General features: G+C 33.7%; 2 protein-coding genes across 2 annotated transcripts in view; one reads left to right on the top strand and one right to left on the bottom strand.

The window, feature by feature from the left end:
• The window catches only part of inpp4b (inositol polyphosphate-4-phosphatase type II B), a 621,310-nt gene extending 608,134 nt beyond the window's left edge, over positions 1–13,176 (top strand). The window contains exon 22 of the mRNA XM_061922950.1: positions 12,812–13,176. Within this exon, the coding sequence (XP_061778934.1) occupies positions 12,812–12,944 (133 nt within the window). The 3' untranslated portion in view covers positions 12,945–13,176. The remainder of the gene's footprint in view (positions 1–12,811) is intronic.
• The window catches only part of il2 (interleukin 2), a 136,010-nt gene that overhangs the window by 59,580 nt on the left and 51,425 nt on the right, over positions 1–25,005 (bottom strand). The window lies entirely within an intron of this gene.

The raw sequence follows: 25,005 nt of genomic DNA, 5'->3' as shown, positions 1-25,005 counted from the left end.
CCATTTAAGAATAACATCACCTGAGATTTCTTCGCATTTAGCACTAAACTCAGCTGAGTCAGTTGGGACTGAACAACATCACAAATTTTAGCATGCGAGTCATGTACAAAAAATTACAGTAAGTGGATTTAACTGGAGTTTAGCCAGTAAATATGCTAATATTTGCTAATTACTGCCAAAGGACTGACCAAATCCCCCTCCCAAAAAATATTTTTTTTCAAATTTAGCCACAGGATTTTCTGTGTGGTTTAAAAAAAACAAGTTCTCATCAATAACAATCTCCAAGTACTTATGTCGTGACTATTTCAAGTTTGACATTATGAGCAATTGATAGTTTTGGAATGTTCGATGGCAGTCCTTTGCCATTTAAGAATAACATCACCTGAGATTTCTCCGCATTTAGCACTAAACTCAGCTGAGTCAGTTGGGACTGAACAACATCACAAATTTTAGCATGCGAGTCATGTACAAAAAATTACAGTAAGTGGATTTAACTGAAATTTAGCCAGTAAATATGCTAATATTTGCTAATTACTGCCAAAGGACTGACCAAATCCCCCTCCCAAAAAATGTTTTTTTTTTCAAATTTAGCCACAGGATTTTCTGTGTGGTTTAAAAAACCAACTTCTCATCAATAACAATCTCCAAGTACTTATGTCGTGACCATTTCAAGTTCGACCTTATGAGCAATCGATAGTTTTGGAATGTTCGATGGCAGTCCTTTGCCATTTAAGAATAACATCACCTGAGATTTCTCCGCATTTAGCACTAAACTCAGCTGAGTCAGTTGGGACTGAACAACATCACAAATTTTAGCATGCGAGTCATGTACAAAAAATTACAGTAAGTGGATTTAACTGAAATTTAGCCAGTAAATATGCTAATATTTGCTAATTACTGCCAAAGGACTGACCAAATCCCCCTCCCAAAAAAATGTTTTTTTCAAATTTAGCCACAAGATTTTCTGTGTGGTTTAAAAAAACAAGTTCTCATCAATAACAATCTCCAAGTACTTATGTCGTGACTATTTCAAGTTCGACCTTATGAGCAATCGATAGTTTTGGAATGTTCGATGGCAGTCCTTTGCCATTTAAGAATAACATCACCTGAGATTTCTTCGCATTTAGCACTAAACTCAGCTGAGTCAGTTGGGACTGAACAACATCACAAATTTTAGCATGCGAGTCATGTACAAAAAATTACAGTAAGTGGATTTAACTGGAGTTTAGCCAGTAAATATGCTAATATTTGCTAATTACTGCCAAAGGACTGACCAAATCCCCCTCCCAAAAAATATTTTTTTTCAAATTTAGCCACAGGATTTTCTGTGTGGTTTAAAAAAAACAAGTTCTCATCAATAACAATCTCCAAGTACTTATGTCGTGACTATTTCAAGTTTGACATTATGAGCAATTGATAGTTTTGGAATGTTCGATGGCAGTCCTTTGCCATTTAAGAATAACATCACCTGAGATTTCTCCGCATTTAGCACTAAACTCAGCTGAGTCAGTTGGGACTGAACAACATCACAAATTTTAGCATGCGAGTCATGTACAAAAAATTACAGTAAGTGGATTTAACTGAAATTTAGCCAGTAAATATGCTAATATTTGCTAATTACTGCCAAAGGACTGACCAAATCCCCCTCCCAAAAAATGTTTTTTTTTTCAAATTTAGCCACAGGATTTTCTGTGTGGTTTAAAAAACCAACTTCTCATCAATAACAATCTCCAAGTACTTATGTCGTGACCATTTCAAGTTCGACCTTATGAGCAATCGATAGTTTTGGAATGTTCGATGGCAGTCCTTTGCCATTTAAGAATAACATCACCTGAGATTTCTCCGCATTTAGCACTAAACTCAGCTGAGTCAGTTGGGACTGAACAACATCACAAATTTTAGCATGCGAGTCATGTACAAAAAATTACAGTAAGTGGATTTAACTGGAGTTTAGCCAGTAAATATGCTAATATTTGCTAATTACTGCCAAAGGACTGACCAAATCCCCCTCCCAAAAAATATTTTTTTTCAAATTTAGCCACAGGATTTTCTGTGTGGTTTAAAAAAAACAAGTTCTCATCAATAACAATCTCCAAGTACTTATGTCGTGACTATTTCAAGTTTGACATTATGAGCAATTGATAGTTTTGGAATGTTCGATGGCAGTCCTTTGCCATTTAAGAATAACATCACCTGAGATTTCTCCGCATTTAGCACTAAACTCAGCTGAGTCAGTTGGGACTGAACAACATCACAAATTTTAGCATGCGAGTCATGTACAAAAAATTACAGTAAGTGGATTTAACTGGAGTTTAGCCAGTAAATATGCTAATATTTGCTAATTACTGCCAAAGGACTGACCAAATCCCCCTCCCCCAAATTTTTTTTTTTCAAATTTAGCCACAAGATTTTCTGTGTGGTTTAAAAAAACAAGTTCTCATCAATAACAATCTCCAAGTACTTATGTCGTGACCATTTCAAGTTCGACCTTATGAGCAATTGATAGTTTTGGAATGTTCGATGGCAGTCCTTTGCCATTTAAGAATAACATCACCTGAGATTTCTTCGCATTTAGCACTAAACTCAGCTGAGTCAGTTGGGACTGAACAACATCACAAATTTTAGCATGCGAGTCATGTACAAAAAATTACAGTAAGTGGATTTAACTGAAATTTAGCCAGTAAATATGCTAATATTTGCTAATTACTGCCAAAGGACTGACCAAATCCACCTCCCAAAAAATATTTTTTTTCAAATTTAGCCACAGGATTTTCTGTGTGGTTTAAAAAAACAAGTTCTCATCAATAACAATCTCCCAGTACTTATGTCGTGACTATTTCAAGTTCGACCTTATGAGCAATTGATAGTTTTGGAATGTTCGATGGCAGTCCTTTGCCATTTAAGAATAACATCACCTGAGATTTCTTCGCATTTAGCACTAAACTCAGCTGAGTCAGTTGGGACTGAACAACATCACAAATTTTAGCATGCTAGTCATGTACAAAAAATTACAGTAAGTGGATTTAACTGAAATTTAGCCAGTAAATATGCTAATATTTGCTAATTACTGCCAAAGGACTGACCAAATCCCCCTCCCAAATTTTTATTTTTTTTTTCAAATTTAGCCACAAGATTTTCTGTGTGGTTTAAAAAAACAAGTTCTCATCAATAACAATCTCCAAGTACTTATGTCGTGACTATTTCAAGTTCGACCTTATGAGCAATTGATAGTTTTGGAATGTTCGATGGCAGTCCTTTGACATTTAAGAATAACATCACCTGAGATTTCTCCGCATTTAGCACTAAACTCAGCTGAGTCAGTTGGGACTGAACAACATCACAAATTTTAGCATGCGAGTCATGTACAAAAAGTGCAGTAAGTGGATTTAACTGAAATTTAGCCAGTAAATATGCTAATATTTGCTAATTACTGCCAAAGGACTGACCAAATCCCCCTCCCAAAAAATTTTTTTTTTCAAATTTAGCCACAGGATTTTCTGTGTGGTTTAAAAAAACAAGTTCTCATCAATAACAATCTCCCAGTACTTATGTCGTGACTATTTCAAGTTCGACCTTATGAGCAATTGATAGTTTTGGAATGTTCGATGGCAGTCCTTTGCCATTTAAGAATAACATCACCTGAGATTTCCCCACAATTAGCACTAAACTCAGCTGAGTCAGTTGGGACTGAACAACATCACAAATTTTAGCATGCGAGTCATATACAAAAAATTACAGTAAGTGGATTTAACTGGAATTTAGCCAGTAAATATGCTAATATTTGCTAATTACTGCCAAAGGACTGACCAAATCCCCCTCCCAAAAAAATGTTTTTTTTTCAAATTTAGCCACAAGATTTTCTGTGTGGTTTAAAAAAACAAGTTCTCATCAATAACAATCTCCAAGTACTTATGTCGTGACTATTTCAAGTTCGACCTTATGAGCAATTGATAGTTTTGGAATGTTCGATGGCAGTCCTTTGCCATTTAAGAATAACATCACCTGAGATTTCTTCGCATTTAGCACTAAACTCAGCTGAGTCAGTTGGGACTGAACAACATCACAAATTTTAGCATGCGAGTCATGTACAAAAAATTACAGTAAGTGGATTTAACTGAAATTTAGCCAGTAAATATGCTAATATTTGCTAATTACTGCCAAAGGACTGACCAAATCCACCTCCCAAAAAATATTTTTTTTCAAATTTAGCCACAGGATTTTCTGTGTGGTTTAAAAAAACAAGTTCTCATCAATAACAATCTCCAAGTACTTATGTCGTGACTATTTCAAGTTCGACCTTATGAGCAATTGATAGTTTTGGAATGTTCGATGGCAGTCCTTTGCCATTTAAGAATAACATCACCTGAGATTTCTTCGCATTTAGCACTAAACTCAGCTGAGTCAGTTGGGACTGAACAACATCACAAATTTTAGCATGCGAGTCATGTACAAAAAGTGCAGTAAGTGGATTTAACTGAAATTTAGCCAGTAAATATGCTAATATTTGCTAATTACTGCCAAAGGACTGACCAAATCCCCCTCCCAAAAAATTTTTTTTTTCAAATTTAGCCACAGGATTTTCTGTGTGGTTTAAAAAAACAAGTTCTCATCAATAACAATCTCCCAGTACTTATGTCGTGACTATTTCAAGTTCGACCTTATGAGCAATTGATAGTTTTGGAATGTTCGATGGCAGTCCTTTGCCATTTAAGAATAACATCACCTGAGATTTCTTCGCATTTAGCACTAAACTCAGCTGAGTCAGTTGGGACTGAACAACATCACAAATTTTAGCATGCGAGTCATGTACAAAAAATTACAGTAAGTGGATTTAACTGAAATTTAGCCAGTAAATATGCTAATATTTGCTAATTACTGCCAAAGGACTGACCAAATCCACCTCCCAAAAAATATTTTTTTTCAAATTTAGCCACAGGATTTTCTGTGTGGTTTAAAAAAACAAGTTCTCATCAATAACAATCTCCAAGTACTTATGTCGTGACCATTTCAAGTTCGACCTTATGAGCAATTGATAGTTTTGGAATGTTCGATGGCAGTCCTTTGCCATTTAAGAATAACATCACCTGAGATTTCTCCGCATTTAGCACTAAACTCAGCTGAGTCAGTTGGGACTGAACAACATCACAAATTTTAGCATGCGAGTCATGTACAAAAAGTGCAGTAAGTGGATTTAACTGGAGTTTAGCCAGTAAATATGCTAATATTTGCTAATTACTGCCAAAGGACTGACCAAATCCCCCTCCCAAAAAATTTTTTTTTTCAAATTTAGCCACAAGATTTTCTGTGTGGTTTAAAAAAACAAGTTCTCATCAATAACAATCTCCAAGTACTTATGTCGTGACTATTTTAAGTTCGACCTTATGAGCAATTGATAGTTTTGGAATGTTCGATGGCAGTCCTTTGCCATTTAAGAATAACATCACCTGAGATTTCTTCGCATTTAGCACTAAACTCAGCTGAGTCAGTTGGGACTGAACAACATCACAAATTTTAGCATGCGAGTCATGTACAAAAAATTACAGTAAGTGGATTTAACTGAAATTTAGCCAGTAAATATGCTAATATTTGCTAATTACTGCCAAAGGACTGACCAAATCCACCTCCCAAAAATTTTTTTTTTTCAAATTTAGCCACAGGATTTTCTGTGTGGTTTAAAAAAAACAAGTTCTCATCAATAACAATCTCCAAGTACTTATGTCGTGACTATTTCAAGTTCGACATTATGAGCAATTGATAGTTTTGGAATGTTCGATGGCAGTCCTTTGCCATTTAAGAATAAAATCACCTGAGATTTCTTCGCATTTAGCACTAAACTCAGCTGAGTCAGTTGGGACTGAACAACATCAAAAGCACTGAAGCGCGGGATGAACAAAAATGGAGCACAGAATCCAACACATTATCACAGAGATTATTTACATAAATGGAAAACAACAACGGACCCAAGGTGGAACCCTGAGGTACACCCTTTAAAATAGTGAGGAAAAACGAGGAGGACCCAGGAAACTGTATGCATGGATTTCTACCGGACAGGTCCTTAGAAAACCTCTTTACAGCATGCAGAGATAGGCCAATGACATGGTCGACTGTATCAAAGGTCAATAAATAGAGTTGCACAATATTTTTTTACAATCTGATGCCTCAATAATTTTATCAGGTTGTAGCAGTGAAACATTGAATGTCACTAGGGAGGTTGTGGTTTCAAATCATTATCATAAAAATCTGCTATTTCTTGCATGTGTCTCAAGTCTTATCTTACCTCCACCCGGCAAACGTGGACTTTGTTGTTGCTTTCTAATAAAGTATTTTATCTGAATGAGCTTCACACGCGACATGATTCTGTGGCTTGTTGAACTTAGGTGAAGTGTGAAGTGAATTATATTTATATAGCGCTTTTCTCTAGTTACTCAAAGCGCTTTACATAGTGAAACCCAATATCTAAGTTACATTTAAACCAGTGTGGGTGGCACTGGGAGCAGGTGGGTAAAGGGTCTTGCCCAAGGACACAACGGCAATGACTAGGATGGCGGAAGCGGGGATCGAACCTGCAACCCTCAAGTTGCTGGCTATACCGCCCCACTAAAGTACCACTAAACTATTAATAAAGTATGACTAAACAAAAAAACATATCAAAGTTATCTACCAACCGAGCTATACCACCCCAACTTTAAAAAAAAAATAAAAAAATGAAAAAAGCGGATGAAAATATTTATTTTTAAATTAATGGACATTATTTTTCATATCATATCTCTACATTTGCAACCTTTTTTGCTTGCCGCAGTCTTATTATGCTTAAATAATTAATTATATTGATTAAATAAATAGTGTTTAGTTCATTCAAATTAACACTGAATATGTCTACGTTGTACATTACTTTGGAAGTATTTTCATAATTTGTATTATTTTTATGCTGCCGATTCCGACACGATCATCCATGAGTGAGTATGGCCGATACCAATGCCGATGCCGGGTGCAATTGACAGTTTAACGATATCAAAACAATATTAAAACTGGTTTCTTATTCTCTTTCATTACAGGCAATTATTTGCATGTAACAGTACACAATAACTAAACACCAGTAAAGACTACTATCTGGTACTCGTTTAAATCATTCGGTTTTTGCACTCAAAGGCATTTTGTGTCCGAGGAATTATCAGATGAATTTGTAGACATTAACAATAAATGTTTTTTGAGAAAATAAAAACTAGTATCCGCCGTAGACTGATACTACCCTTGGTATCGGCACCACCAGTTTATGGATCGATCCATGCACTGACTGTGACAATGCTGACACATCAACAGTTGTTGTGATATCATCCTCTCCAGACTCTTATTAATCTACTCATTAATTTCCTGTTATTATCGGCTTACTTCCTGCTTCCAACTACGCTCCTGAAACTTTGACTGAGCACTTATTTCTTGGTGGGTTTTTTAATCAGCTTAGCGGCTTTCTTAGCCTGATCCTGGCTAGCTTTCTAACATGTTCAGCCTAGTCCTCCAGTGATAATGGTACTTAATAATGATACTTAAGATACAAATGAATGCAGTTTATTTACAATAATGAAGGTGAGTGGCTCATACATAGTCATCACATAATTAGCTGATATCTTGTCAGCCGGGGGACTAAACTATAATAATAATAACAATAGATTTTATTTGTAAAAAGCACTTTACATTGAGTAAACAACCTCAGAGTGCTACAGTATATTAAAAAAAAAAAGATAATACAAATAAATAAAAATAAAAACTAGAATAGCCTAATAACTAGAACTACGTAGTAGGCATATATCTAAAAAAAAAAATTTAAATACTTTTTTAAAAAGAAGGGTTTTTAAGCCTTTTTTGAAAGCATCCACAGTCTGTGGTGCCCTCAGGTGGTCAGGGCGATATCTGCCTTTACCGATTTCTCGGCACATTCGTCATTTTAAATGCATTTTTAAAACAATAAATACAGTACAGGCCAAAAGTTTGGACACACCTTCTCATTTCAATGCGTTTTCTTTATTTTCATGACTATTTACATTGTAGATTGTCACATCTAAACTATGAATGAACACATGTGGAGTTATGTACTTAACAAAAAAAGGTGAAATAAGTGAAAACATGTTTTATATTCTAGTTTCTTCAAAATAGCCACCCTTTGCTCTGATTACTGCTTTGCACACTCCTGGCATTCTCTCCATGAGGAGAGAATTTCAGGTAGTCACCTGAAATGTTTTTTCAACAGTCTTGAACCTCTTGAAGTTTGTGCCCAAACTGTTGGCCTGTACTGTACATCAGTCGGAAAATAACAGGAGTTGCTGGAAATTGCTGGGTTGCATATGACGTCACATCCGTTTTTCTTCTTGGCGGCTTAATTCGCACGATGGTGAAGCAGCTTGAGTGTCGCCTTAAAAGAAGTGAGAGTCGAGTTTGAGCAGAAAATGTCGTATTGCTGTTCTGTTCTTAGGTGTTCCAGATAGCTTTCATAGAGTCCCGAAAGAAGGTCTGCATAAAGGTAATAAAGTCAGGGGAAAAATAAAAGGCATCCAATTGTGGAGTACAATCGGACCATGCTCGTGTCTGCAGTGATCACTTTGCTATTTTTTATTTTTATTTTTTATTAATCAATCCAACAAAACAATACACAACAATACCATAACAATGCAATCCAATTCCAAAACCAAACCCGACCCAGCAACATCCAGAATAGCAATAAACAGCGCGAATGAGAGGACACACAAACACGACACAGAACAATCTAAAAGTAGTGAAACAAAAATGAATATTATCAACAAAAGTATCAATATTAGTAACAATTTCAACATAGCAGTGATTAAAAATACCTCATTGACATTATCATTGCAGACAATTATAAAAAAAAAAAAAAAGAACAATAGTGTCACAGTGGCTTACACTTGTTTGTTTGAACATTTGATTTGTCTGAGAAACTTTCTGTGATTCAATCGAGTTTATTCTCTACTGCAGGGGTGCTCACACTTTTTCTGCAGGCGAGCTACTTTTCAATTGATCAAGTCGTGGGGATCTACCTCATTCATATATATAATTTATATTTACTTATTTATGAAATACATGTTTTTGTTAACAAGTTAAAGGTGTTTAATGATAATGCAAGCATGTTTAACACATATAGTTAATATTGTTAATAAATTAAAGGTGTTTAATGATAATGCAATCATGTTTAATACATATAGTTAATATTGTTAGCAACTTAAAGGTGTTTAAAGATAATACAAGCATGTTTAACACATATAGTTAATATTGTTAATAAGTTAAAGGTGTTTAAAGATAATACAAGCATGTTTAACACATATAGTTAATATTGTTAATAAGTTAAAGGTGTTTAAAGATAATACAAGCATGTTTAACACATATAGTTAATATTGTTAACAAGTTAAAGGTGTTTAAAGATAATACAAGCATGTTTAACACATATAGATTCCTTTCTTTCATGAAGACAAGAATATAAGTTGGTGTATTACCTGATTCTGATGACTTGCATTGATAGGAATCAGACAGTGGTGATGATAACATCCGCATTTTCCAATGGAGGAGAAAGAAGTCCTCCTTTCTGTCCAATACCACATGAAAGTGGTTGGTTTTTGGCATCTTATTTGTCCAGCTTCCGTACTCCTTTGTATACACTTTACAAGAAATACATTGTCGGCAAACTCCGTAGCTTGCTAGCTTGTGCACGCCAGCTTTCTGAGACTCTTATTTTGTTAGCGCAACTGTGCAGTCGGTCTTTGGAGTTTTGACGACAGGTACGGCGCCAGAGTCTGTTGAAATAAAGTGTTTCTCCCCTTCCAGGCGGTAATTTTAATGAGCTGGCAGCAGCCAGCGTCATCTCAGAAGACCCTCGGGTGCCGTGAATGTCAATCAAGTGACGTCATAGTGAAGATTTATGATCGCTCATTTTTAGGACTATTTTTTTAATGCCTGGCTGGTGATCGACTGACACACCCTCCGAGATCGACCGGTAGCTCGCGATCGACGTAATGAGCACCCCTGCTCTACTGTATTAGTAGTGTTTGAGAGCAGAACTATACGTAAGGAAAGGACAATAGGTTGCTCTAGTTTGTTCTTTTATGGTTGCTATGCCTAAATATAACTACGAAGACCTGCTTGTGCAAATAAACTACATCCTGTTAAGTCCTCGTAATAAATATTGCGGTGGTCCAATCCCACATATTTTCATTGTTGATTTTCACAACAGAAACTGAAAGCTTAGTTGTTGTGGGTGATGGGTCAAATGCAGAGAATCATTTCGCCACACCTCATGTGTGTGACAATCATTGGTACTTTTTAACTTTAGAGGTTGCCCTCAAGTGGGTTCTGCTGACCACCACACACTGCCACGAGAGCCCAGATTTCAGGGTACAACACTGTTTTATTTTCATAAGTCGTGCTAGGCTTTTGCTTTCCAGCAAATTGTCTTTTTCCTCAGTCCGTCTCTCTCTCTCTCTGGCTCCCACTCCAACTGCCGTGTCTCGTCCCGGCTGCTGCTAATAAAGGCGACAGGTGATAAGATAACAAGGCCCACCTGGGTCATCTACTCCCCTGTCGCTGTCTTCGAGGCCGGTCCTTGCACACCCCGTTCCGCGGCAGGCCCGCAGGCCACGCCCCCCCCTCCACAACCACATTATAGCGTCTTTGGTACTATTTGTAAGCATCAAGAAAATATCCTTAATAGTATTAATAAACTAGTTGAATAAATCTCTCGTAGGCTCAACAGCATATACTCAATCCCGCTAACATTGTCTTTCACAAATTAATGTTTAATTTGTGGACCCCTAAGTTGTAAAGACATGATATACCTCCAATCTTTTCTTCTGTAAATCCTTGTTAGTGCCGAAGGAAGTGAGGTCGTGGTTATGATGATTTGTTTAAATCTTCAAGAAATATTTTTCTTAAGATTGTATAAATACATTCCATCCCATTTAAAAAAAAAAATAATAATAATAATAATAATTCACGATCACTTATATATTTGCCTCTAAACATTTCAAAATACGCTCAAATCTGCACTGATGCAAGAAAATATACAGTAGCATAATGGGGCTTTAGATCATTGCCCTGGAACCCGAAATTGATGATTGCAACCCAGCGGGGACAAGAGGGCTATAAGACAGAGAGAGACAACAACAAAAACAACAACAGAACTACATCAGAAAATATAATATCAACAAACATGTTATCAGAAATGATAAAGAAGTAGCAGTTAGAGAAGTAGATAGTAGTAACACAGAAATGACAACAAACATTACACTACAAATGGAGTAATAAATATACCAACAGAAATAACAATATTGATAGTAAATAATAATAATGACCTTTATTATCAACATTACATTTGCTTCAAATGTAACAATACATACATGTAATGAATACTTGAATTACAAAAGAAAGCTGCGAAAGAGTGGACTATATTAACCTTGCACATTGTTATAGTAACAATAGGGTCAGCTTTAGCAGTCAGTAAATAACTCCATTAGTCATGATATAAATGAATAGATCATTTATTTTACAATTGAGGGTTTGATTTATTAGTATTTCAGTTATTTCAATTGATTTATTCAGATTTTAGGGTTTTGTTTCTAATAATTATGTATCAGTGCAAAAATATTTTCTTTAATTATATTACTGTGTTTTTAATTTAGTTTAAATGTTTTGGTTGTACATTATTGTTTATTCCATCCTTAATTACTTGTTAAGTTGTTTAAGTGCTTTGTTTATATAACTTTGATATGTTTTTTTGTTTAGTCATACTTTATTAATAGTTTAGTGGTACTTTAGTGGGGCGGTATAGCCAGCAACTTGAGGGTTCCAGGTTCGATCCCCGCTTCCGCCATCCTAGTCCCTGCCGTTGTGTCCTTGGGCAAGACACTTTGCCCGCCTGCTCCCAGTGCCACCCACACTGGTTTAAATGTAACTTAGATATTGGCTTTCACTATGTAAAGCGCTTTGAGTCACTAGAGAAAAGCGCTATATAAATATAATTCGCTTCACTTGGGGGCGGCGTGGCGCAGTTGGGAGAGTGGCCGTGTCAGCAACCTGAGGGTTCCTGGTTCGATCCCCACCTTCTACCAACCTCGTCACGTCCGTTGTGTCCTTGAGCAAGACACTTCACCCTTGCTCCTGATGGTGGTTAGGGCCTTGCGTGGCAGATCCCACCATCAGTGTGTGAATGTGTTTTTTTGATTGATTGAAACTTTTATTAGTAGATTGCACAGTTCAGTACATATTTCGTACAATTGACCACTAAATGGTCACACCCCAATAAGTTTTTCAACTTGTTTAAGTCGGGGTCCACGTAAATCAATTCAATTCATGGTGTGTGTGAATGGGTGAATGTGGAAATAGTGTCAAAGCGCTTTGAGTACCTTGAAGGTAGAAAAGCGCTATACAAGTATAAACCATTTACTTTATTAATTGTATGTATTTTTTATTCCTAAAAAAAATGTCAACAATATTTTCTTATTTTATTTGTAATTAGTTCAATGTGGCTTGTTTCATATTTGTTCTACTTTAATTATAGTTTTTTAAACTAATGTTTTATGTATATAATTTTATTTATAGAAATATATTATGTTGTTTTATTTCCATCCATTTAGTTTTGCTTTATTTGTATGTATTTTTTTAATCATACAAAATATTTCAATGCTAATATGTTATCTCATTTGTACCTAATTCAATGTAGTTTATTTTTTATTTTTGTTCTATTTTATTTCTGGGTTTTCTTTCAAAATGCGACTATTTTCATTGATTTGTTTTGATTCTCCTTCCTCGTCAGAGAAGGGTGTCGCATGGAGAACGTGGAAAAGAACATTGGTTGCAGGAAGTACGCCTTCAATATGTTGCAGCTGATGGCCTTCCCCAAGTGCTACCGGCCGCCCGAGGGTTCTTACGGCAAAGTCGACACGTGAGGAAAATAAGTCCCTCGCCGAGGAAGAGCTTATTGTTTGTTGTGACTGTCGCCACGGTTACGCCGGCACAAGCATGTCAGGGGGAGGCTGAAGGTACCGAGCAGACGTACACCTTGTTCATAAGTGCAGCTAACACTTCATTTCTTAATACTGTATAACAAATAGGCATATTTATTTTTATACACACTGAATACAATGTTGCATTCACTGTACAAGAATGATGCAAATGTATTATTTTATGTAATAAAATAGTCTTTTCATTTAGTTTCCATGCATATTATTACCGGTAGTTAAAATGGACTCATTTGTGATCATATATCAACTATACTACATTTGTTTTGTATTTTATAACGTATACTGTATAGAAGGTCGTGGAACTGTGGACCAGCTCTATACTCTCGGCAGGGTCCTTGAGGGTGCATGGGAGTTTGCCCAACCAGTCTACATGGGTTTTGTGGACTTGGAGAAGGCATTCGACCGTGTCCCTCGGGAAGTCCTGTGGGGAGTGCTCAGAGAGTATGGGGTATCGGACTGTCTGATTGTGGCAGTCCGCTCCCTGTATGATCAGTGCCAGAGCTTGGTCCGCATTGCCGGTAGTAAGTCGGACACGTTTCCAGTGAGGGTTGGACTCCGCCAAGGCTGCCCTTTGTCACAGGACGAAAACCACACTGTTCCTCCTGAATCCGAGGTTCGACTATCCAGCGTAGCCTCCTCTCCAGTACACCTGAATAGACCTTACCGGGAAGGCTGAGGAGTGTGATCCCACGATAGCTAGAACACACCCTCCGGTTCCCCTTCTTAAAGAGAGGAACCACCACCCCGGTCTGCCAATCCAGTGGTACCGCCCCCGATGTCCACGCGATGCTGCAGAGTCTTGTCAACCAAGACAGCCCCACAGCATCCAGAGCCTTAAGGAACTCCGGGCGGATCTCATCTACCCCCGGAGCCTTGCCACCGAGGAGCTTTTTAACTACCTCAGCAACCTCAGCCCCAGAAATAGGAGAGCCCACCACAGACTCCCTAGGCACTGCTTCCTCATAGGAAGACGTGTTGGTAGGATTGAGGAGGTCTTCGAAGTATTCCCTCCACCGATCCACAACATCCGCAGTCGAGGTCAGCAGAACACCATCCTCGCCATACACGGTGTTGATAGTGCACTGCTTCCCCTTCCTGAGGCGGCGGATGGTGGTCCAGAATTGCTTCGAAGCCGTCCGGAAGTCGTTTTCCATGGCCTCACCGAACTCCTCCCATGTGACTGGATCGGTTCGCAGCTGAGTGTGAAGCGACTGGGATGAGAATCAGCACCTCCAAGTCCGAGTCCATGGTTCTCGCCCGGAAAAGGGTGGAGTGCCATCTCCGGGTTGGGGAGGAGATCTTGCCCCAAGTGGAGGAGTTCAAGTACCTCGGAGTCTTGTTCACGAGTGAGGGAAGAGTGAATCGTGAGATCGACAGGCGGATCGGTGCGGCGTCTTCAGTAATGCGGACGCTGTATCGGTCCGTTGTGGTGAAGAAGGAGCTGAGCTGGAAGGCAAAGCTCTCAATTTACCGGTCGATCTACGTTCCCATCCTCACCTATGGTCATGAGCTTTGGGTTATGACCGAAAGGACAAGATCACGGGTACAAGCGGCCGAAATGAGTTTCCTCCGCCGGGTAGCGGGGCTCTCCCTTAGAGATAGGGTGAGAAGCTCTGCCATCCGGGAGGAGCTCAAAGTAAAGCCGCTGCTCCTCCACATCGAGAGGAGCCAGATGAGGTGGTTCGGGCATCTGGTCAGGATGCCACCCGAACGCCTCCCTAGGGAGGTGTTTAGGGCACGTCCGACCGGTAGGAGGCCGCGGGGAAGACCCAGGACACGTTGGGAAGACTATGTCTCCCGGCTGGCCTGGGAACGCCTCGGGGTCCCCCGGGAGGAGCTGGATGAAGTGGCTGGGGAGAGGGAAGTCTGGGCTTCCCTGCTTAGGCTGCTGCCCCCGCGACCCGACCTCGGATAAGCGGAAGAAGATGGATGGATGGATGTATAGAAGGTTATATAAATATGAGTGTATTTATATACATATATATAGCCGAGGTTTCTGTGGTTTATCCGTTAGACAGTGGGTAGTGCCAAATATTCGTTAGGTCAGGAAAAAACACGGAGGCTATGTCATCCCTACAAGCCTGTTTCGCAGGTTTCCCTGCTCTTTCGGGGATCTTATTGACAAGCTCAACATGTTTCAATGTTCCCACTAATAGTAAAATTGTTACTTTTTTTCTTGTAATATTACGGGTTTTTCAAAGGGAATCCAACATTTTGGCTCATAAACTACAATTTTCTTCTTTTAAAATCACGTTTTCGTAGTCTGGCTTTTTTTCCCAAATTTTTTTTTTTACTTTTTGCTTATAGATCACGACTTTGTTCTCATGAAATGCAGACTTCTTGGAAACTAAAATGACTTTCTCGTAAAAATGTGAACTTTTTTCTTTTAATGTTACCACAAATGGTAAAAATGCAACTTTTTTCTCGTTATATTACAAGTTTTTCTAAAAAATTTCGACTATTTGTCATCGTGAATCACAACTCCATTTTCGTTGTCTTTTTCTCAAAATAGTTTGCTCGAAATAGTTGACTTTATTCTATTGACGTGCAGAATATTTTCTTCGAAATTAAAATGTGTTTCTTGCAAAATATTTATTTCTCCTATTATCACAATTGTTTTCTGTAAAATTCGGAAAAAGTAATATTTTTCAAATAATTTTTTTTAAACAATATTCCGAAAAATGCATGTTGTTCATAAGGAACAAAATATTACAAGAAAATTACAGCTTTTGTGATGAGAAAAATCGTATTTATTTTCAATTCTGTGAGAATAGCTGAGATGTTAGGAAAGAGAAATTGTTTTTTACAAAAGAAAAAAAATCCTTTAGTGATGGGATCAAAAGTTGTAATTTTAGAATAAAACTAACTGATGAGAAAAGTTTTGACAAATGATGATTAATCAATATGAATTAGTTAAAAAAATGGGATTAATCTGATTAAAAATGTCGATCGTTTGACATCCCTGACTTTGACTAGCGGTAATTATATTACGTTAAATCATAATAAAACGAGAAAAAAATCGTATAATTCTGTGAAAATAGTTGGATGTTAAGAAAGTGAAATTGTAATTTACAAGAGGCGAAATGTTTTAATTGTATTAGAATAAAGACCTAAAATCATGAGATCAAAAGTTTTAATTTTACATGAAAAAAAGTACAATATTGCAAGAAAATAACATTTCTGATTCAGAAAAAAAATATTTTTGGAAGTAAAAGTGGCAATATTTCAAAATAACCCGCCGTAACACCGGTTACTGTTTGTATTTAACGAGTATAAAAAACAAGTATCAAAACCTTTTTGCGCCTCCCTCTTCTTACATGAGAACGTTCTTTAACGTGCTTAAAAAAAACTCTGGACGGGGAGGTGACCTTCGCTAAAGATCACTCAGCAGCGCCCCCGAGGGAATGAAGAAAAAAATGTATCCCCTGAGATCAGTGCTTCCGATGTACTCAAAATCCGGGACACGCCTTCATCATCTTATAAAACACGCAGGGAGTCGGCTATTTTGGTCGGAGGGGTCGTCGATGGGTGAACTTTGAATCTCAAAGGAAGACTTTGAAACAATCTGAAGTTGACAAAACATTTTTAATGCCTGGTGAAAGTGAAAATGTCGGTTGAATCACATACAACGGGGATCCTAAAGTACTCGTATGTTTTTTATGAACACACTTCCATAAAAAACACTCGTCATTCAGCATATTTGTGGCGACTCTTCCATTCATTACTGTTCAGCAATCAGCTGAGTCAAATATGAACTTTTTACTATTGATACTTACTGCTACATCTTCTGCCTGTTTATTGTATACAATACAAACATTTCACAAACAGTGGGCTACAGTATATTATACACAAAACCAATATTTTCAAATATTTACATGTTCGGTGAAGGATTATTTAGAGAATTTCCTTTATATGCCACCAAAATGTCATTGAAACACGACCAAATCTAATGTAGACTTTTATTTACGATTACAGTCAAAATGCTTTGGAGCCCCTGGAAAATGTTGCTGAACAAAAAGTAGACAATAAATCATATAAAGAAGTCACCATTTTACCAGAATAAAGTCATAATATTACAAGAAGTCGTAATTTTAGCAAAATAAAGTTGGAATGTACGATTAAAAAAAGTCACCATTATACAGAAAACAATTGTGATGATAGGAGAAAAAAATAACATTTTAATTTCAAAGAAAATATTCTCCATGTCAATAGAATAAAGTCAACTATTTCGAGCAAAAAGTCAAACTTTTTTGAGAAAAACAAAACAAAAATCTAGTTGTAATTCACGATGACAAATGGTTGGAATTTTTTTAGAAAAACTTGTAATATAACGAGAAAAAAAAGTTGTATTTTTACCATTAGTGGTAACATTGAAAGAAAAAAGTTCAAATTTTACGAGAAAGTCATTTTAGTTTCTAAGAAAACTGTCTGCATTTCATGAGAACAAAGTCGTGATCTATAAGTAAAAAGTCACAAAAAAAAATTGGGGGGAAAATGCCAGAATATTACAATGAAAACGTGATTTTATAAGAATAAAATGTCGGATTTCCTTTGGAAAAACCCGTAATATTACAAGAAAAAGAAACAATTTTACTATTAGTGGGAACATTAAACAAAAAAAGAATAGGATTGTGAATTTTACGAGAGAAAAAAGTCGATATTGCGGACGGAAAACAGTCGTAATACTACCAGGATACTGTTGCAGTTTTACAAGAATAAACTAAGTTCCAAGAGGAACATTTTAATTTTGATGAGGATTAAGTCGAAATTTATGTAAAGGAGTAATAATTTTACAAGAAAAATTTTACGAGAATAAAATCGTAAATTTATTATTTTCTTAGAAATAAACTTGTAATATTATGAGAAAAAGGTTGGGTTTTTTTTTTTTACCATAAGTAGTAACATTGAAAGAAAAAAGTTGTAATTAGATGATAAAGTAATTTCAGTTTCTAAGAAAACTGTCTGCTTTTCATGAGAACAAAGTCAGTGATCTATAAGTAAAAAGTAAAAAAAAAAATTTGGGGAAAAAAAGCCAGAATATTACAATGAAAACGTGATTTTAAAAGAATAAAATGTCGGATTTCCTTTGGAAAAACCCGTAATATTACAAGAAAAAAAGTAACAATTTTACTATTAGTGGGAACATTAAACAAAAAAAGAATAGGATTGTAAATTTTACAAGAGAAAAAAGTCGATATTGCGGAGGGAAAACAGTCGTAAGACTACCAGAATACTGTTGCAGTTTTACAAGAATAAACTAAGTTCCAAGAGGAACATTTTAATTTTGATGAGGATTAAGTCGAAATTTATGTAAAGAAGTAATAATTTTACAAGAAAAATTTTACGAGAATAAAATCGTAAATTAATTATTTTCTTAGAAATAAACTTGTAATATTATGAGGAAAAAGGTTGTTGTTTTTTTTTTACCATAAGTAGTAACATTGAAAGAAAAAAGTTGTAATTAGATGATAAAGTAATTTCAGTTTCTAAGAAAACTGTCTGCTTTTCATGAGAACAAAGTCGTGATCTATAAGTAAAAAGTCAAAAAAAAAAATTTGGGGAAAAAAAAGCCAGAATATTACAATGAAAACGTGATTTTAAAAGAATAAAATGTCGGATTTCCTTTGGAAAAACCCGTAATATTACAAGAAAAAAAGTAACAATTTTACTATTAGTGGGAACATTAAACAAAAAAAGAATAGAATTGTAAATTTTACGAGAGAAAAAAGTCGATATTGCGGAGGGAAAACAGTTGTAATACTACGAGAATACTGTTGCAGTTTTACAAGAATAAACTAAGTTCCAAGAGGAACATTTTAATTTTGATGAGGATTAAGTCGAAATTTATGTAAAGAAGTAATAATTTTAAAAGAAAAATTTTACGAGAATAAAATCGTAAATTAATTATTTTCTTAGAAATAAACTTGTAATATTATGAGGAAAAAGGTTGTTGTTTTTTTTTTACCATAAGTCGTAACATTGAAGAAAAAAGTTGTAATTAGATGATAAAGTAATTTCAGTTTCTAAGAAAACTGTCTGCTTTTCATGAGAACAAAGTCGTGATCTATAAGTAAAAAGTAAAAAAAAAAAATTGGGGAAAAAAAGCCAGAATATTACAATGAAAACGTGATTTTAAAAGAATAAAATGTCGGATTTCCTTTGGAAAAACCCGTAATATTACAAGAAAAAAAGTAACAATTTTACTATTAGTGGGAACATTAAACAAAAAAAGAATAGGATTGTAAATTTTACGAGAGAAAAAAGTCGATATTGCGGAGGGAAAACAGTCGTAATACTACCAGAATACTGTTGCAGTTTTACAAGAATAAACTAAGTTCCAAGAGGAACATTTTAATTTTGATGAGGATTAAGTCGAAATTTATGTAAAGAAGTAATAATTTTACAAGAAAAATTTTACGAGAATAAAATCGTAAATTAATTATTTTCTTAGAAATAAACTTGTAATATTATGAGAAAAAGGTTGGGTTGTTTTTTTTACCATAAGTAGTAACATTGAAAGAAAAAAGTTGTAATTAGATGATAAAGTAATTTCAGTTTCTAAGAAAACTGTCTGCTTTTCATGAGAACAAAGTCGTGATCTATAAGTAAAAAGTAAAAAAAAAAAATTTGGGGAAAAAAAGCCAGAATATTACAATGAAAACGTGATTTTAAAAGAATAAAATGTCGGATTTCCTTTGGAAAAACCCGTAATATTACAAGAAAAAAAGTAACAATTTTACTATTAGTGGAAACATTAAACAAAAAAAGAATAGGATTGTAAATTTTACGAGAGAAAAAAGTCGATATTGCGGAGGGAAAACAGTCGTAATACTACCAGAATACTGTTGCAGTTTTACAAGAATAAACTAAGTTCCAAGAGGAACATTTTAATTTTGATGAGGATTAAGTCGAAATTTATGTAAAGGAGTACTAATTTTACAAGAAAAATTTTACGAGAATAAAATCGTAAATGTATTATTTTCTTAGAAATAAACTTGTAATATTATGAGAAAAAGGTTTTTTTGTTTTTTTTACCATAAGTAGTAACATTGAAAGAAAAAAGTTGTAATTAGATGATAAAGTAATTTCAGTTTCTAAGAAAACTGTCTGCTTTTCATGAGAACAAAGTCGTGATCTATAAGTAAAAAGTAAAAAAAAAAATTGGGGGGAAAAAAGCCAGAATATTACAATGAAAACGTGATTTTAAAAGAATAAAATGTCGGATTTCCTTTGGAAAAACCCGTAATATTACAAGAAAAAAAGTAACAATTTTACTATTAGTGGGAACATTAAACAAAAAAAGAATAGAATTGTAAATTTTACGAGAGAAAAAAGTCGATATTGCGGACGGAAAACAGTCGTAATACTACCAGAATACTGTTGCAGTTTTACAAGAATAAACTAAGTTCCAAGAGGAACATTTTAATTTTGATGAGGATTAAGTCGAAATTTATGTAAAGAAGTAATAATTTTACAAGAAAAATTTTACGAGAATAAAATCGTAAATTAATTATTTTCTTAGAAATAAACTTGTAATATTATGAGAAAAAGGTTGGGTTGTTTTTTTTACCATAAGTAGTAACATTGAAAGAAAAAAGTTGTAATTAGATGATAAAGTAATTTCAGTTCCTAAGAAAACTGTCTGCTTTTCATGAGAACAAAGTCGTGATCTATAAGTAAAAAGTAAAAAAAAAAATTTGGGGAAAAAAAGCCAGAATATTACAATGAAAACGTGATTTTAAAAGAATAAAATGTCGGATTTCCTTTGGAAAAACATGTAATATTACAAGAAAAAAAGTAACAATTTTACTATTAGTGGGAACATTAAACAAAAAAAGAATAGGATTGTAAATTTTACGAGAGAAAAAAGTCGATATTGCGGAGGGAAAACAGTCGTAATACTACCAGAATACTGTTGCAGTTTTACAATAATAAACTAAGTTCCAAGAGGAACATTTTAATTTTGATGAGGATTAAGTCGAAATTTATGTAAAGGAGTAATAATTTTACGAGAATAAAATCGTAAATGTATTATTTTCTTAGAAATAAACTTGTAATATTATGAGAAAAAGGTTGGTTGTTTTTTTTTACCATAAGTAGTAACATTGAAAGAAAAAAGTTGTAATTAGATGATAAAGTAATTTCAGTTTCTAAGAAAACTGTCTGCTTTTCATGAGAACAAAGTCGTGATCTATAAGTAAAAAGTCAAAAAAAAAATTTGGGAAAAAAAGCCAGAATATTACAATGAAAACGTGATTTTAAAAGAATAAAATGTCGGATTTCCTTTGGAAAAACCCGTAATATTACAAGAAAAAAAGTAACAATTTTACTATTAGTGGGAACATTAAACAAAAAAAGAATAGAATTGTAAATTTTACGAGAGAAAAAAGTCGATATTGCGGAGGGAAAACAGTCGTAATACTACCAGAATACTGTTGCTGTTTTACAAGAATAAACTAAGTTCCAAGAGGAACATTTTAATTTTGATGAGGATTAAGTCGAAATTTATGTAAAGAAGTAATAATTTTACAAGAAAAATTTTACGAGAATAAAATCGTAAATTAATTATTTTCTTAGAAATAAACTTGTAATATTATGAGAAAAAGTTTTTTTTTTTTTTTTTTTTTTACCATAAGTAGTAACATTGAAAGAAAAAAGTTGTAATTAGATGATAAAGTAATTTCAGTTTCTAAGAAAACTGTCTGCTTTTCATGAGAACAAAGTCGTGATCTATAAGTAAAAAGTTAAAAAAAATTTGGGGAAAAAAGCCAGAATATTACAATGAAAACGTGATTTTAAAAGAATAAAATGTCGGATTTCCTTTGGAAAAACCCGTAATATTACAAGAAAAAAAGTAACAATTTTACTATTAGTGGGAACATTAAACAAAAAAAGAATAGGATTGTAAATTTTAAGAGAAAAAAAAGTCGATATTGCGGAGGGAAAACAGTCGTAATACTACGAGAATACTGTTGCTGTTTTACAAGAATAAACTAAGTTCCAAGAGGAACATTTTAATTTTGATGAGGATTAAGTCGAAATTTATGTAAAGGAGTAATAATTTTACAAGAAAAATTTTACGAGAATAAAATCGTAAATTAATTATTTTCTTAGAAATAAACTTGTAATATTATGAGAAAAAGGTTGGGTTTTTTTTTTTTACCATAAGTATTAACATTGAAAGAAAAAAGTTGTAATTAGATGATAAAGTAATTTCAGTTTCTAAGAAAACTGTCTGCTTTTCATGAGAACAAAGTCGTGATCTATAAGTAAAAAGTTTTAAAAAAAAATTGGGGAAAAAAAGCCAGAATATTACAATGAAAACGTGATTTTAAAAGAATAAAATGTCGGATTTCCTTTGGAAAAACCCGTAATATTACAAGAAAAAAAGTAACAATTTTACTATTAGTGGGAACATTAAACAAAAAAAGAATAGGATTGTAAATTTTACGAGAGAAAAAAGTCGATATTGCGGACGGAAAACAGTCGTAATACTACCAGAATACTGTTGCAGTTTTACAAGAATAAACTAAGTTCCAAGAGGAACATTTTAATTTTGATGAGGATTAAGTCGAAATGTATGTAAAGAAGTAATAATTTTACAAGAAAAATTTTACGAGAATAAAATCGTAAATTAATTATTTTCTTAGAAATAAACTTGTAATATTATGAGAAAAAGTTTTTTTTTTTTTTTTTTTTTTACCATAAGTAGTAACATTGAAAGAAAAAAGTTGTAATTAGATGATAAAGTAATTTCAGTTTCTAAGAAAACTGTCTGCTTTTCATGAGAACAAAGTCGTGATCTATAAGTAAAAAGTTAAAAAAAATTTGGGGAAAAAAGCCAGAATATTACAATGAAAACGTGATTTTAAAAGAATAAAATGTCGGATTTCCTTTGGAAAAACCCGTAATATTACAAGAAAAAAAGTAACAATTTTACTATTAGTGGGAACATTAAACAAAAAAAGAATAGGATTGTAAATTTTACGAGAGAAAAAAGTCGATATTGCGGAGGGAAAACAGTCGTAATACTACCAGAATACTGTTGCAGTTTTACAAGAATAAACTAAGTTCCAAGAGGAACATTTTAATTTTGATGAGGATTAAGTCGAAATTTATGTAAAGAAGTAATAATTTTACAAGAAAAATTTTACGAGAATAAAATCGTAAATGAATTATTTTCTTAGAAATAAACTTGTAATATTATGAGAAAAAGGTTGGGTTTTTTTTTTTTACCATAAGTAGTAACATTGAAAGAAAAAAGTTGTAATTAGATGATAAAGTAATTTCAGTTTCTAAGAAAACTGTCTGCTTTTCATGAGAACAAAGTCGTGATCTATAAGTAAAAAGTAAAAAAAAAAAATTGGGGGGAAAAAAGCCAGAATATTACAATGAAAACGTGATTTTAAAAGAATAAAATGTCGGATTTCCTTTGGAAAAACCCGTAATATTACAAGAAAAAAAGTAACAATTTTACTATTAGTGGGAACATTAAACAAAAAAAGAATAGGATTGTAAATTTTACGAGAGAAAAAAGTCGATATTGCGGAGGGAAAACAGTTGTAATACTACGAGAATACTGTTGGAGTTTTACAAGAATAAACTAAGTTCCAAGAGGAACATTTTAATTTTGATGAGGATTAAGTCGAAATTTATGTAAAGGAGTAATAATTTTACGAGAATGAAATCGTAAATTTATTATTTTCTTAGAAATAAACTTGTAATATTATGAGAAAAAGGTTGTTGTTGTTTTTTTACCATAAGTAGTAACATTGAAAGAAAAAAGTTGTAATTAGATGATAAAGTAATTTCAGTTTCTAAGAAAACTGTCTGCTTTTTATGAGAACAAAGTCGTGATCTATAAGTAAAAAGTAAAAAAAAAAAATTTGGGGAAAAAAAGCCAGAATATTACAATGAAAACGTGATTTTAAAAGAATAAAATGTCGGATTTCCTTTGGAAAAACCCGTAATATTACAAGAAAAAAAGTAACAATTTTACTATTAGTGGGAACATTAAACAAAAAAAGAATAGAATTGTAAATTTTACGAGAGAAAAAAGTCGATATTGCGGACGGAAAACAGTCGTAATACTACCAGAATACTGTTGCAGTTTTACAAGAATAAACTAAGTTCCAAGAGGAACATTTTAATTTTGATGAGGATTAAGTCGAAATTTATGTAAAGAAGTAATAATTTTACAAGAAAAATTTTACGAGAATAAAATCGTAAATTAATTATTTTCTTAGAAATAAACTTGTAATATTATGAGAAAAAGGTTGGGTTTTTTTTTTTTACCATAAGTAGTAACATTGAAAGAAAAAAGTTGTAATTAGATGATAAAGTAATTTCAGTTTCTAAGAAAACTGTCTGCTTTTCATGAGAACAAAGTCGTGATCTATAAGTAAAAAGTAAAAAAAAAAATTGGGGGAAAAAAAGCCAGAATATTACAATGAAAACGTGATTTTAAAAGAATAAAATGTCGGATTTCCTTTGGAAAAACCCGTAATATTACAAGAAAAAAAGTAACAATTTTACTATTAGTGGGAACATTAAACAAAAAAAGAATAGGATTGTAAATTTTACGAGAGAAAAAAGTCGATATTGCGGAGGGAAAACAGTTGTAATACTACGAGAATATTGTTGCAGTTTTACAAGAATAAACTAAGTTCCAAGAGGAACATTTTAATTTTGATGAGGATTAAGTCGAAATTTATGTAAAGAAGTAATAATTTTACAAGAAAAATTTTACGAGAATAAAATCGTAAATTTATTATTTTCTTAGAAATAAACTTGTAATATTATGAGAAAAAGGTTGTTGTTGTTTTTTTTACCATAAGTAGTAACATTGAAAGAAAAAAGTTGTAATTAGATGATAAAGTAATTTCAGTTTCTAAGAAAACTGTCTGCTTTTCATGAGAACAAAGTCGTGATCTATAAGTAAAAAGTAAAAAAAAAAAATTGGGGGAAAAAAAGCCAGAATATTACA

Source organism: Nerophis lumbriciformis, linkage group LG27 (assembly GCF_033978685.3).
Source record: "Nerophis lumbriciformis linkage group LG27, RoL_Nlum_v2.1, whole genome shotgun sequence".
NCBI lineage: Eukaryota > Metazoa > Chordata > Actinopteri > Syngnathiformes > Syngnathidae > Nerophis > Nerophis lumbriciformis.
The sequence above is the reverse complement of the archived record's forward strand: the minus strand, read 5'-3'. Positions and strand labels throughout refer to the sequence as shown.